We start from the raw sequence: 13151 nt of genomic DNA on the forward strand, positions 1-13151 counted from the left end.
TTCCTAAGGTCTGAAAGAAATCCTCTTTGTTTATTTCACAGTTACTTCCCTTTGTCCCCACTTCCCTATCCCTAATTTTTCCCAGTGTTTCCTGTAAGTCTTCTAAATGCTTCCTGAATGATGAAAACAAATGGAAAACCAAAGCTTCAGACATGGTACCAGGCAACTTGCCCTGCCACTGGGTCACACACCAGCTCACTAACATGTCTGTGGTATTTCTATGCTCTAGAAACCTTCGACATCTACAGAAATGGAAAAAATCATTCGAGTCATTGGAGAAGATGAAAATATTCATTCTCAACCTCTATATGGAACAGATGCATTGTCTTCTTGGGTATGTATCTGCAACTCAGCTAGGAAATTCAAAACTAGAAAATTTAACATTATGTAAAAATTATATGGATTCAACATAACTTTTAGCATTTCTAAGAGAACGCCTAAGTAATATATTTTCCAGATTTATTTTTCTCCCAGCATCATCCTTGGAAAAACTCTGGTTTGTTCACAAAAACTTTTCTTTCTCTTCCTTAAAACTCATTTTAAAATCAGCATTTCATCCCTTTCCTTAACTTAACAATATTATGGTCAATATTTGATCAATTTAAAAAATGTATTTGTTCAGCAGACTCTTGATAACTGTGATAAGAACATACCACCAATCACAAGAATTACTGGGGAACTGGAAACTCAGCAGGAAAACAAAGTTAAAACTCCTTCACAAAAAGTTCTAGGATCATTTACACTTAAGTTAGCGCTGGATTTGTATCTCTCTGTACAGGATGCCATGACTTTAGGAATCTCTGGGTGGGCTTCATCCCACAAACCCCCTGAAAATGGTATGCAACATTCTGTCTGTGTAGTCATACTGTTCATTTTCTCGGGAAGCAAGGAGATGTGCTGGAAATCCATAGACATCATCAAATTTCTCAGCCTCAAAGTTAAGAACCATTTCATTGCTAGGAGTCTGACCCGTCTGAGGAGGAACAGGCGTGGTGAGCTGTGGTGAGGGTACTGGTGGATAGCAGCTAGCTCACTTAAGTGGCTGCATGGTCCAAAGTAGAGGCAGATTGCACGGATGTATGTGAAGGGAGATTGTAGGAAATAGGCTCCAACTCTGGGAGGAAGAACTGGGTGAAATGATGTGAAGAGTTAGGCAGGAGCAGGCAGAATTGGAGAAAGAGTGGTGCATGGGTTGCAATCACATTCTCCCAAAGTAATGCCTTTTTAACAAGTTTCTAAAATTATGTGTTAATATGTCAGCTGATAGGCTTCCTAGGTGGCTCAGGGGTAAAGAATCCGCCTGCCAATGCAGGAGACACAGGTTCGATCCCTAGGTCAGGAAGATCCCCTGGAGGAGGAAATGGCAACCCGCTCCAGTATTCTTGCCTGGAAAATCTCATGAACAGAAGAGCCTGGCGGGCGACAGTCCATGGGGTCACAGAGTCTGGCGCGACTGAACTGAGCACGCACACATATCAGGTGAGAAGACTGTGAGGCAAAGATATAAGGGTAAGCAATGCAAACGCAATGTCATGAGACATATTTTCTAAAAAAGCAAACAAAGTGTAGCACTATAATGAGAACCCCCCACCAGTCCCACCCCAAACCTTCCTACCCCAGATTTTCTCCCCTGAGGTAAAAGCCCTGCTATGCTATCCTGGCAAGGCATCAGTGTGCGTGCTGAGTCGCTTCAGTCATTTCCGACTCTTTGCGACCCCATGGACTGTAGCCTGCCAGGCTCCTCTGTCCGTGGGATTCTCCAGGCAAGAATACTGGAGTGGGTTGCTGTGTCCTCCTCCAGGGGATCTTCCTGACCCAGGGATCGAACCCTCATCTCTTGTGTCTCCTGCATTGGCAGTCGGGTTCTTTACCATTAGTGCCACCTGGGAAGCCTGGCAAGGCATCAGGGTCTGGCCTACACTGTGGCGAGAAGCAGTCAGGAAAATATAAGCCGTAGCCTGGGGCAAAATGGAGGGTGCAGTGCTTGTCTTCGATAGCGTGGGGCTCCTGCGCCAGGATGCCACAGTTCCATCTGATACAGTGTGGTGCCGTGTGGCGAGCCCACCTGAGGATGATGTGGTCCAGAAAGTCTATCTCTCGGATTTGAAAAGTTGCTAATGTTCTACTATAGACCCCTGAAAACCCAACTGGCCAGGTTCTCGTTGACCCTGAGGCCTAAAATGGACTAAAATGCCATCCAGATGTACTTGCAAGTTCCTTGAAGTAAGGAAGAATCACATTCATCCTAGGGGGTGGTGACTGAACCACTGCACAGGTAGAAAGGGATCACCAGGTACTCAAACAGAGGGGCCCTGTGTGCTAGGCAAGTGAAGACAGAGTTGATCTTTGGGGATGTCGGTACACAGAGAATGAAGATCCTTGACCTGGAGGAGGTCAGAGATTCGGGGCGGGAGGTGGAGCCTGGGGGAAGGGTGCTGTCTTGATGTGGACTGTGCTGTGGACTCGGTGGGGACAGGAGGGGCCTTGGCTCTGTGCTCTTTCCATTCATAAAGACATCTGGGCTCCCTGAGGGCAGTTTAAGATTTTAAAACTTTCACTGTAAAAATTTCTTTTGCTTTATTTGCTTGTTTTTCCTTTATCCTCCCCCTCCCCCCCCCCGCCCCGCCCCCATCTTTCTTTTTTTCTTTTTGACAGATACTTAGCCTCTGGCTCTAAAAACGTAGCAACCGTTTAGCAGGGCTATAGATCCAAGGCACTAGTTCTGTTGGGCGGTGGCTCTCTCTCTTTATGGTCTGCAAATACGGCTCCCAGGAGGCAGTTTGAATGACACTGGGGAAGGAAAGAGAAAAGGAAGGAAGGGATAGAGAAGCAAAAACCTTGTGGTTTGCAGGTATAACTTGTCATGTCCACCATAACTAGGAGAGGGAGAGGGATGGACTGTCAGTTACTCAAAACTCTTCAGTTAGCTGGAAATTAGGACTTTGTGGGAAATCCTGAAGACTGTACTCAAAGCAGGAACCGTGCACAAAACTTGGCCTGCTGTGCCTGTTTCAGGCACTATCCGGTCTGGCACTTCCTGATTTCACTGGTGAATCAAGTGACCCCAGTAAGCAGCCCTGACCCTGCCTCTGCACGTCTTGGGGTGCTGCCTGATTTAATCAGGTCTGAGAACTTGCTGCAGGGCACTCCTTGTGGCCCTCTCTGGATGAGAATCATTTCAAAGTTGTCCCTGGAGGAGAAGCAGCCTGAACTCTGTAACAATTAACTGACGGGTGGAGGTGTGGTAAGACTAAATTCAGCAAACTCTCCCGGAGGCTACCCGCTGACCCCAGGCACTGCACCCTGGCTGCAAGAACTGGATTGCCTAAGGCTCAGCTACCAAGATGTTAGGAACAAACAGGTTCTGCCTGTTTGTAAAGAGTTGTAAATTTGAGGGAGATGGGAGATTTTTGCTGATTACCTCTAAACTCCTTTGAAAGAAAGAGTAGGGGCCAGACTTGAAGGATCAGCCATATTTCTTTCACTGAGCTAAAAGAAGTGCTTAGAAACCCGTGTTTTCCTTCCACAATACCATGTATCCCCAGTGTAGGTATTAAGAGCAGTGACCAAATTATCCATCTTTTAATGGCAGCAGGGAAGGGTCCTTGGAATTGGTGGGTCCAGAAAATATGTCCAAAGCTGACAGGGTCACTGTGGCTGGCTAGGCATTCAGTACTGAGCATTGGATTCCAAAGAACTGGGTCTGAAGCCAGATCCTCCCTGAAGTAGTCTCAAGCTAAAGATGTTAGTCCAATCTAAAGCCCATTCGCGGGTTTCCCTGGTGACTCGGTGTTAAAGAATCCTCCTGCCAATGCAGAAGACACAAGTTTGATCCCTAGTCAGGGAAGGTCCCACATGCTGCGAAGCAACTAAGCCTGTGTGCCACAGCTATCGAGCCTGTGCTCTAGAGCCCAGGAGCCACCACTACTGAGGTCATTGCAATGAGAAGCCTGTGCACCATAACTAGCAAGTAGCCCCTGCTCGCCGCAACAAGAGAAACCTGCACAGCAGCGGAGACCCAGCGCAGCCAAAAATAAATTAAAAAAAAAAAAAAAAAGCCCATTAGTAGAGTCAGACCTCAGGAAAACCAAGCCAAAAAGGCCAAAGGCATAATTGGAGTCTGACAGAGAGACTAGCTGAAAGCTATAGCAGGTTGGCACAAACAAGGATGGTCCAATGCAGTTGCTTCCAAGAGCCATGTGGCCTATGTTTGTCTCTATTATACAGTGGGTAAAAGAGCATAAAAGCCAGAGGAAGCTTCAAAATATGAAGAAAGGGCTCAAGGCAGAGTCTCTGTGATTTCCCTTGAGGCATCTATATCCAGTGGGCTTCCCAGGTGGCTCATTGGTAAAGAATCCAGTTCACCTGCCAAGCATGAGATGTGAGTTCCATCTCTGGGTCAGGAAGACCCTGGGAGAAGGAAATGGGAACCTACTCCAGTATTCTTGCCTGGGAAATCCCGTGGACAGAGGAGCCTGGTGGGCCATAATCCATGGGGTTGCAGAAGAGTCGGACTTGACCTAGCAACTAAACAACAACAGTCTGTATCCATATATATGGCTGATGCAGGGAAGTTTGCTCCTTGGCATATATAGAGGAGGCCATAATTCTAGAAACCCAACTGTCCAGCATTTTGGACCATGGGAATTTCCTATTGAAGGATTTGAAAAGGACCACAAAACATTAATCTATACTTGGTGGTTTCAAAACAGAGGAATGCTTTGCTGACACATTGTAACTAAATATCTATCTTTTATCTGAAAGGTACCTTTCACAGAGTACAGTCCTGATCTACTTTGGTTTCCACCTGTAGTTAAAACTGCTTCATGTAGCTGTACAAATCATGTGGAATTCCAGTTCCAGAAGGCTCTGCTGTGAAAAACCTCCTTTTAGATTCAAAGAACAAATAAATTAGTAGTATGTGCTGTATGACTGCAGCTATGAAGTTAAAAGACGCTTACTCGTTGGAAGGAAAGTTATGACCAACCTAGATAGCATATTCAAAAGCAGAGACATTACTTTGCCAACAAAGGTCCATCTAGTCAAGGCTGTGGTTTTTCCTGTGGTCATGTATGGATGCGAGAGTTGGACTGTGAAGAAAGCTGAGCGCCAAAGAATTGATGCTTTTGAACTGTGGTGTTGGAGAAGACTCTTGAGAGTCCCTTGGACTGCAAGGAGATCCAACCAGTCCATTCTGAAGGAGATCAGCCCTGGGATTTCTTTGGAAGGAATGATGCTAAAGCTGAAACCCCAGTACTATGGCCACCTCATGTGAAGAGCTGACTCATTGGAAAAGACTGATGCTGGGAGGGATTGGGGGCAGGAGAAAAAGGGGACGACAGAGGATGAGATGGCTGGATGGCATCACTGACTCAATGGACGTGAGTTTGAGTGAACTCCGGGAGTTGGTGATGGACAGGGAGGCCTGGCGTGCTGCGATTCATGGGGTCACAAAGAGTCGGACACAACTAAGCGACTGAACTGTACTAACTGAACTGATGTGCTGTATAAGCGAGGCCACGTGACACATTGCTGGTCCAGCCTGAAAAGGACAGATTTATTATCCAAAGGGGAGGCAAGACAGAAAGAGGAAAAATATGTGACTGAGACAATAGCAAAAGAATAAAAGAACTAGAGGAAAAGTGAACTTGTTTGATAGTTTGTTTCTGCTGGTTTGCTTTTAGAAAAAGCGAGCGTGGTGCAGTACCATGTGTGACTGAGGATGGAGAAGCCAAGATGAAGGTTCTGCTTTAACCACTAGATCATTCTGTGATTATGGCCGGCTGCCTATCCTCTTAGGTCCCCCTTTCCAGGTCCCTCTTTCCATCTAGAAGGTGGGGTTTACCTTTTACTTGTCTCTGTTGGGGAAATGTGGATAAAAGAGATTTTTAAAAGTACACAGGTCTGGAAAAATGCCTCATAATATTCATTTTAACATATAGTTTTTGTCTTCTAAATTTTTCTCTTTTGTCTTCCTCTTATTTTCTGGAGTATATTTAGAGTCAAAATAAGTAAGAGGTTTTTTTAAAAAATATATTTTCACTACTTTGATATCTATGAAGTTTCCTAAGAAATTGAAAGATCTGATTGGATTATGCAATGCTATGTGCTGAGTGAAGTAAATTATTAATGAGAGAAATAGAATTGATTTCCTTGATATTTAACTTGGTTAGAGAAATATGTTTGCCCTTCTCTTTATTTTTTAAACTTTCTCTTCTTTCCCTGCTTCTTTTTGTTGATATTGTTTTCCCTGCTTCTTCTTTACAACTCTAATAAAGTTTATGTCCATCTGAATATGAATAATTGGCAATCTGGTATGGTATCTGGCCACAGTCAATCCCTGTTCTTCTTTCATATTAAGAGTGTGTTTAATCATCTACTATATAAATATGAATAGTAGAAAAAGACAGCTTGGTCCAGAACATCTTGAAGAAGGAGGCTATTTACTGTTGGGACTTTCAGTTCATTCATAGTATATATTTTTCTTGTCAGAGAGAATCAGCTAATCAAGGTACATTGGCCCCAAAGTATCTTGAAGCAATGGCTATAATTGATCGCACACAGGAGAAGTTAATGTAAGTATGAGACAGCACAATGGTAAGAAGACAGAGATTGTTGTCCAGGAGGTCTAGCTGAGAAATGCACACTTCTTGGCTTATTTTTGGTTCTCCTGTTTCCTTTTTCCTCACAAGCAGGATGGGTACCATCAAATCGTCTGGAGGCAATGAATTAAACTGCTCCAGGAGGGACAGCTGTCCTCAGCTACATTGGAGATGGAGGAAGTCCAGTGTGTGTGTGTGTGTGTGTGTGTGTATAGAGTGGGAGCAGAGTGTGAGGAGTGATCCAGCTCAGTATGTTTTAAAAGATGAGCTAGAGAAATAAATGGAACTAGAAGAAGCTATTATGTGCAAGAAAGAAGGTTACATAACCCAAATTGTAGGAAGGACAATAGAGTTAAGATAGCTAAGAAACTGTGAGAAGAAGAGATATAGACATATATGTTCTAGTTATTAAGCACACTTCAACCTGGTTTTTGTGACTGTAAGATCTGGTTTTAAAGGTGCTGGAAAGTAAGGGACACTATTTTATTTGCTTGTTAGATTATATCAATATAGAGAAGCCAAGCTTAACCACTGAAAAGGGTTCCTTGGCTATTGGTGGAGAATCCCAAATATCCAAAAGTCAGTTTTTATTAAGAAATTATAAATATATTCTTAAATTGCACCATTACTGCAACTCTGACATTACCTTCCAGAGTAGCTCCTAGACCCTCAATTCTTGGCTAAACATTGATGCTGCTGCTTTCCTTGTTTGTGCTGTATATATATATATTCTTCTCATCCCACTACCTTTTTTGGACAACGAGTTTCTAGATCTGAAAGATACTTTTTCAGACCTTTCCATTTTACTGTGTTTCTCTGGACTTTGTCATCATCAGAGAGGTCGAAAGCCGAGCCAGACAAGCTGAGGAGAGGTTTGATGATGTGAATGAAAGACTTCATTATACCATTATAAGAAATAAAGAACTGGAGAAAGAGTTAGAGGAAGTATTGATGAAGTATAAAATGAAGGAGCCTGAAGTGGAAGAAGAAGAAAATGAAGGAGAAAGAGAAGAAGAAAAAGAAGAAGAAGAAGAAGAAATCAGACCATCAGACAGAGCCTCAAAATCTCCAAAGAAAGGTGAGCATTGCTTTCTCATTTTTGCTTCATTTGGATAGTACTTATGAGTGAAAACTTGCTTGGGTCATAAATATTTTAGAAGAGCATTAATATTTTTTGTGGTGATCTACTAGTTCATACTTCTCCTAGGAATCCAGACACACACACACACACCCCGAAATGACTAACAATGGTGACTAATAAACTAATATGAGATACAATTTCAACTTATAAAACTGGCAAAGCTTTTTTAAAAACAAAGAATACAGTGCTGGACAGAGGGCGCAAAGTAGTTAGTTTTACAAATAATACTTGTGGATGGACAAACAGGTATAACTCTTTGAGAAAGCAGTTTGAGAGTGTGTATGGGTAGGCCTCAAAAATATACATGTATTTTGACTTAAGAATTTCACTCTTGAGAATCTAGTCAAAGGAAATAATCACAATTTTTTAAAGCTAGAAAAAAAGACCAGAACAAATATGCCTACACATTGATATACATTGTCTCTGGTTGCTAAAGGTTTATGGGGAATTTTGTCTTTAGTTTTCAGTACTTAGTGGATTGTCTATGATGAAAATAATTTTTATTCAACAAGAAAAGGAATTTCGCTCTTCATTTTCTTATCTCTAATTAATCTGTAATATTCCCTCAAAGAGTTTTGAATATCCCCAATAGTGAAGGCTATTCTTTGATTTTGGCTTTCACCTTCAACCTGCAGTCTGTTCCCAGGACAGGTCCTGGTGCCAGGGGTAGTACTGGGCAGACATCTATTATCTATTTTTCTCTATCACCCCTGTCTCTACCTCTGCCTTCAGCAAAAGCAGTAAGCTGGCCAGTCACTCAGAGTCCCTGGCCCAGCTGTGGTGTATCCTGTCAGTACTGGAGCAGGGGGAATCTGAGTCCATTTTCTCTCCTCCTGTTAACTCTGGACTGGTAAAATGTTAATCATTCCTGGTGTGAAGATCCTTTAGCCTTAGGTCTGAATGTATGTGAGGTAGTTTGCATGAATTAAAAAAAAAAATTATCTTCTATTGTGGTGTGATTTTATCCCGATAATCTAGAAACTAGACTTTCCCTAGATTGTTGTTGTTGCTAAGTTGTGTCCAGCTCTGCGACCCTGTGGACTGTAGCCCATCAGGTTCCTCCATCCATGGTGTAAATTACTATATGCAAATCACAGAAAAGGTCTTCGTGTTAAACTGGAGAGGTCCCCTCAACATGGGATGTGTGACTTTAGTTTCGTCCATTTCCATGAAAGTCTTGGGGATTAGTTTAAATACAAAAATAAAACATTTTAATAATTTTAGGTGGAGGATAACTATTCAGTTAGTTCCCAGCCTGCAAACAATAACCTACATACCAAGGATACAACCCCTCTTCTCCCTCCTTTCCATACCCCTCATCAGAGTCACTGCTAGGGACTCAAAAGTAGAGGATGAGAAGCCTTGCAAAGCTTAGGGGAACAGGCTGCTAAGCAAGGCAATCCCCATGCCATGCAAGTGACCTAAACATTTCTCTGAAAAATCCACAAGTTAGGCATTCCTTAGAGTTAGCAGGTAGCTCCTTAAAAAAAACAAAAAAACATGCAGATACCTTGGAGCAATCTGACATGCATATGGAACATACTGGGTCATATTTTATGAGTTAGTGCAGGGAGATCTCTTCTCTCCTAATCGTTGTTCAGTGAAGGAATGGAAAATCATACAGTGAAGGAATGAGCCTTGTGAATGCTGAGTAAGGAGAAGATTTGGATGGAGTAGGAAGACATTTATTTTTATGTCATTATTTTTAATAGCAAATCACTGTGTTCTGAGTTATTGATGAAGAAAGGAATGGAGCTTGGTGTTTACAAAGATGAATGTGGCTTAGCCTCTGATCAAAGTGAGGCCTGTGATAAGGAATGGGGACAAGACAGGGTGTGAACAAGAGGACCGTTGAATGCGGGAGGCAGATGGCTGCAGCCAGTCAGAAGGATTCCAAACAACTGAGAAGCTTCGTTTCATGGTGCAGTCAGAGACAGCAGGCTTGTGTAGGATCTGTGCATGAGAGACTGGAGGGAACAGGGACCAAGAGACACAACAGGGGTACAGCCACGGATATGGGAGGGTTCTGGACACCCAGCTCTATTTGAAAAATTTTCCCTACTAAGTTTGGGGTATGTACTGGAAGGAAGGAAGGAAGAAATATTCTTCTTTCTCTTCTATCCTCATTACCTATAAACTTTGAGAACATACATTCTCAATCCCAGTAACTAATGTGGAGTCAAATTTTGGGCACATGGTTTGTCGCTTGGGGCTTACTCATGCAGACAGAATTTTTAAAATGCTTTGTAAAATCGAAAGTCCTTAATATAAGGTATTATTACTACAATAATTGTTTTGGTCTTTTCAGAGATACAGCGCAAGGAGGGTTCTAAATCCAAACTCCGGACTAAATCCAAGACGAAACCCAAATAGCAACCACAGGATGCTGGGCTACACCACACCACAGCCATCCCAGATATCTGTGCACTTTTGAACTGACAGTGTGGCTCAACTGACGGGACTCCCTTTGCAGCAGACAACTCAGGAGCATCTTCTCTTTAAAAGTCACAGTGATGGCTCTAGGCAATCAATCAGTTAGCTTATTTCCAAAATTAAAAATGGTTTGTGTAAAGGTTTTCTAGCCTCTTCAGTTGATTTCCCAGTGGAAGTCTATGAAAAGTGTCAGCTTCTGTCAAGAAAATTATGCTTTCTGAGGACTTTGAACTCTGCAGAGGAGAATGGCAAATAAAAAGCATTACTTTTTTTTCAGTTTAAAAAAGGGGATCCTGATAACACTGTTAGTTTTCTGCAGCATTTTCAGATTTCTTATTTCAGAAAATAAGAAAGAATTCTTTTAAAATAATTTTAAAATTATTGTTTTCTTCTTTTTAAATAATTTTTTGTCTTCTCTTCTTTTTAAATAATTTCATTTATTTTTGGTTGTGCTGGGTCTTCATTGTTGTGTGGGCTATTCTCTACTTGAGGTGAGTGGGGGTTACGCTTTAGCTGCACAGGTTTCTCACCATTGTGGTGTCTCTTGTGAAGCAAGGGCTGTAGGGTGTGGGAGCTTCAGTAGTTGCAGCGTATGGGCTCAGTGGTTGCGGTTCCCGGACTCCTGAGCACAGGCTCAATAGCTGTGGTACACAGGCTTAGTTGCTCCTCAGCATGTGGGATCTTCCCAGACTAGGGATCAAATCTGTATCTCCTGCATTGGCAGGTGAATATTTCACTGAGCCAGGAGGGAAGACCCTTACTCCAGCCATTCTTAAGATTTATCTGGTCTTCACAATAACCCTGCAAAGTAGGTGGAAGAGAGACAGTTTACCCCCTCATTTCTCAGAAGATGAAATTGAGGCCCCAAATGGGCGAAAGCTCCCCAAGACCTCAGAGCTAATTGCTGTCAGAGACCCCAGCTTGCTGGCTCTGTGTCTGGATTGTCCAACAATGGTGATGGGCCACCAGGCCATTGCTCAGATGGCTTCCTTCACAGGGGCCAATGTTATTGAAGATTCACCCAGAATCTCCATTTTTCACTTTTATTGCCTCATTGTCTGCTCTGTTCATGACCCTGGATGCATCTTGGCATTAGAGATGGACCAAGCTTCAAAAGTATGTTGCAAATGACAAGTGGACATCTGGCTGGTCACTCAGCAAGGAGTCTCTCCTACCTCACTTCTCGGCTCTCTTGCATTTGTTTTATCTCCCCCTGGCTCCAGACCTCTGAGATTTCTTGACCTGCTTTGGTTCCACATCTTTGCTGTTCCTTTGGATTTATCTCCTAGAATTGTAGGATTTTGTCTGTTCCTTTAAGCCTCAGAAACCTTCTGACTGCAGAGTCCTCAGCTCTGTTTAAGCCCAACCCCTGGTCAGGCCTGCCTTGACCCACACATACCAAAGTGCTTGGGTGGGTTTCAAAATTGCTTGGGGTGAATCTAGGCCTACTGGATGACTCCTTAATTCTGGGGAAAGAAAACATGAAATTCTTCAGACAATTGACTAGGCACATGGCCCACCTGAAAGCCACAGATCAAGCTACTGGCTCACACTTCTAGGTACCACTTGGTAGGGCAGAGCCAGCCCCACCTTTTCACTTTCCTAGATAGATTCTTGAATGATTCTAGCAAACTGAGGTTTTTTGGTGAAATTATAGAACACTTGAAAAAAATTAATTCCCTGCTTTGTAGGAATGAGTGGTCATTTTCATAGAAATCATCAGCCCCCGTGCCTGAACACAAGGGTCTGGCCCCTCAGAATGTGTCAGCTCCATTAGGTGGAAGGCTGTCTTAAAGGTCAGAGTGATGCTGGATGCCACTACCATTAGAATGAGATGTTGGGTACCTAGTTGGGATGGCTTGGTTGTGAGTCACAAAAACCCATTCTTGCAAACCCCAAAAGAAAGAATAATTTATTTGAAAGCATGTTGGAGGGCTCAAATTGAAGGATTGAAGGAAAGTCTTAAAGAACCAGGCTAAGAATAAGATAGGATCAGGCAGTTTAGATCAGAAGCAAAATTTGCTTCACCATCTCACCCAGTTGCTACCACCAATTGAACTCCAGTCATTTTTTCCATCCTTGTATTATTCTTAAAGTCCCATGAGGGAGAAAGGCCACCTTGTAGTCACAAACCACCCATGGATGTACCAGGGATGGTGAGAAGATGTAAGGGATCTCTCTAGCTTCTTAAAAGGGAAGGAAGGACCCCTGGCTCTTCTGTTTCATTGAGGCAGAACACAGTTACAGGAAAAGGAAATACCCAGATAAAATCAGGCTGGTGGTAGGAAGGTGTAATGAACATTTGGTGGTTTTTTTAAAAAAAGTATTCTACAGAGAAGGCCTCTGCACTACGGCTTTCTGAAAGTTGTCTTGGGCGTCTTCACTTTCCCAAGTAGCTGACTTGGGAGAAATTTTAGGTAGTCCTTGAAACACTGCTGTCCCTTCTCAAGATGACCCTGAGGTGGTCCCCTGAGCAGAGTGGAGGGAGGAGCTCTAACTCTGTTTTTCTGGCAGTGAGGCTCCTGTGCTTGTGACAAAGGAGACCACCCATTCTGTGCTCAGCTGTTCAGACAAAGCTGTGCTGACCGGATGGGGCTCATCACACTCCTCAGTGTCCCAGTCTCAGTGGTGACATGTTCCACATCCCTAGGGAGCCGAGGTGGTGGTGTCGTAGGGACCTCAGGAAGTTTGGTGAGCAAGTCCCCAGTCTACCAGGCCTGGCTCTTCACCACACACCCAGACCTACCCCACATACATGGGCACTGTGCAACTCTCTCCCAAGAGTTCTGGTTCTGCACTAAGGTTCTACCCACTTGAACTTGTCGGTACTTTCTGGTACACATTGGCTAGTCTTTCCTCTTGTTTTTGGCCTTTCCCAGCCGGAGATCAATGACTCAGATGTTGCCTGGGTAACCTACATTTTGCATTTTACTTTCAAAGACTGCTGAAAATTCTGTTTGAGGGCCCCAAATCTA

General features: G+C 43.2%; 1 protein-coding gene across 1 annotated transcript in view; it reads left to right on the forward strand.

Moving 5' to 3' along the window:
* AXDND1 (axonemal dynein light chain domain containing 1) overlaps positions 1–10315 on the forward strand; it is a 72460-nt gene extending 62145 nt beyond the window's left edge. Inside the window, exons 23-26 of the mRNA XM_018060656.1 lie at positions 230–334; positions 6493–6575; positions 7439–7680; positions 10052–10315. Coding sequence (XP_017916145.1) covers positions 230–334; positions 6493–6575; positions 7439–7680; positions 10052–10116 — 495 coding nt within the window. The 3' untranslated portion in view covers positions 10117–10315. The remainder of the gene's footprint in view (positions 1–229; positions 335–6492; positions 6576–7438; positions 7681–10051) is intronic.

Source organism: Capra hircus, chromosome 16, assembly GCF_001704415.2.
Source record: "Capra hircus breed San Clemente chromosome 16, ASM170441v1, whole genome shotgun sequence".
NCBI lineage: Eukaryota > Metazoa > Chordata > Mammalia > Artiodactyla > Bovidae > Capra > Capra hircus.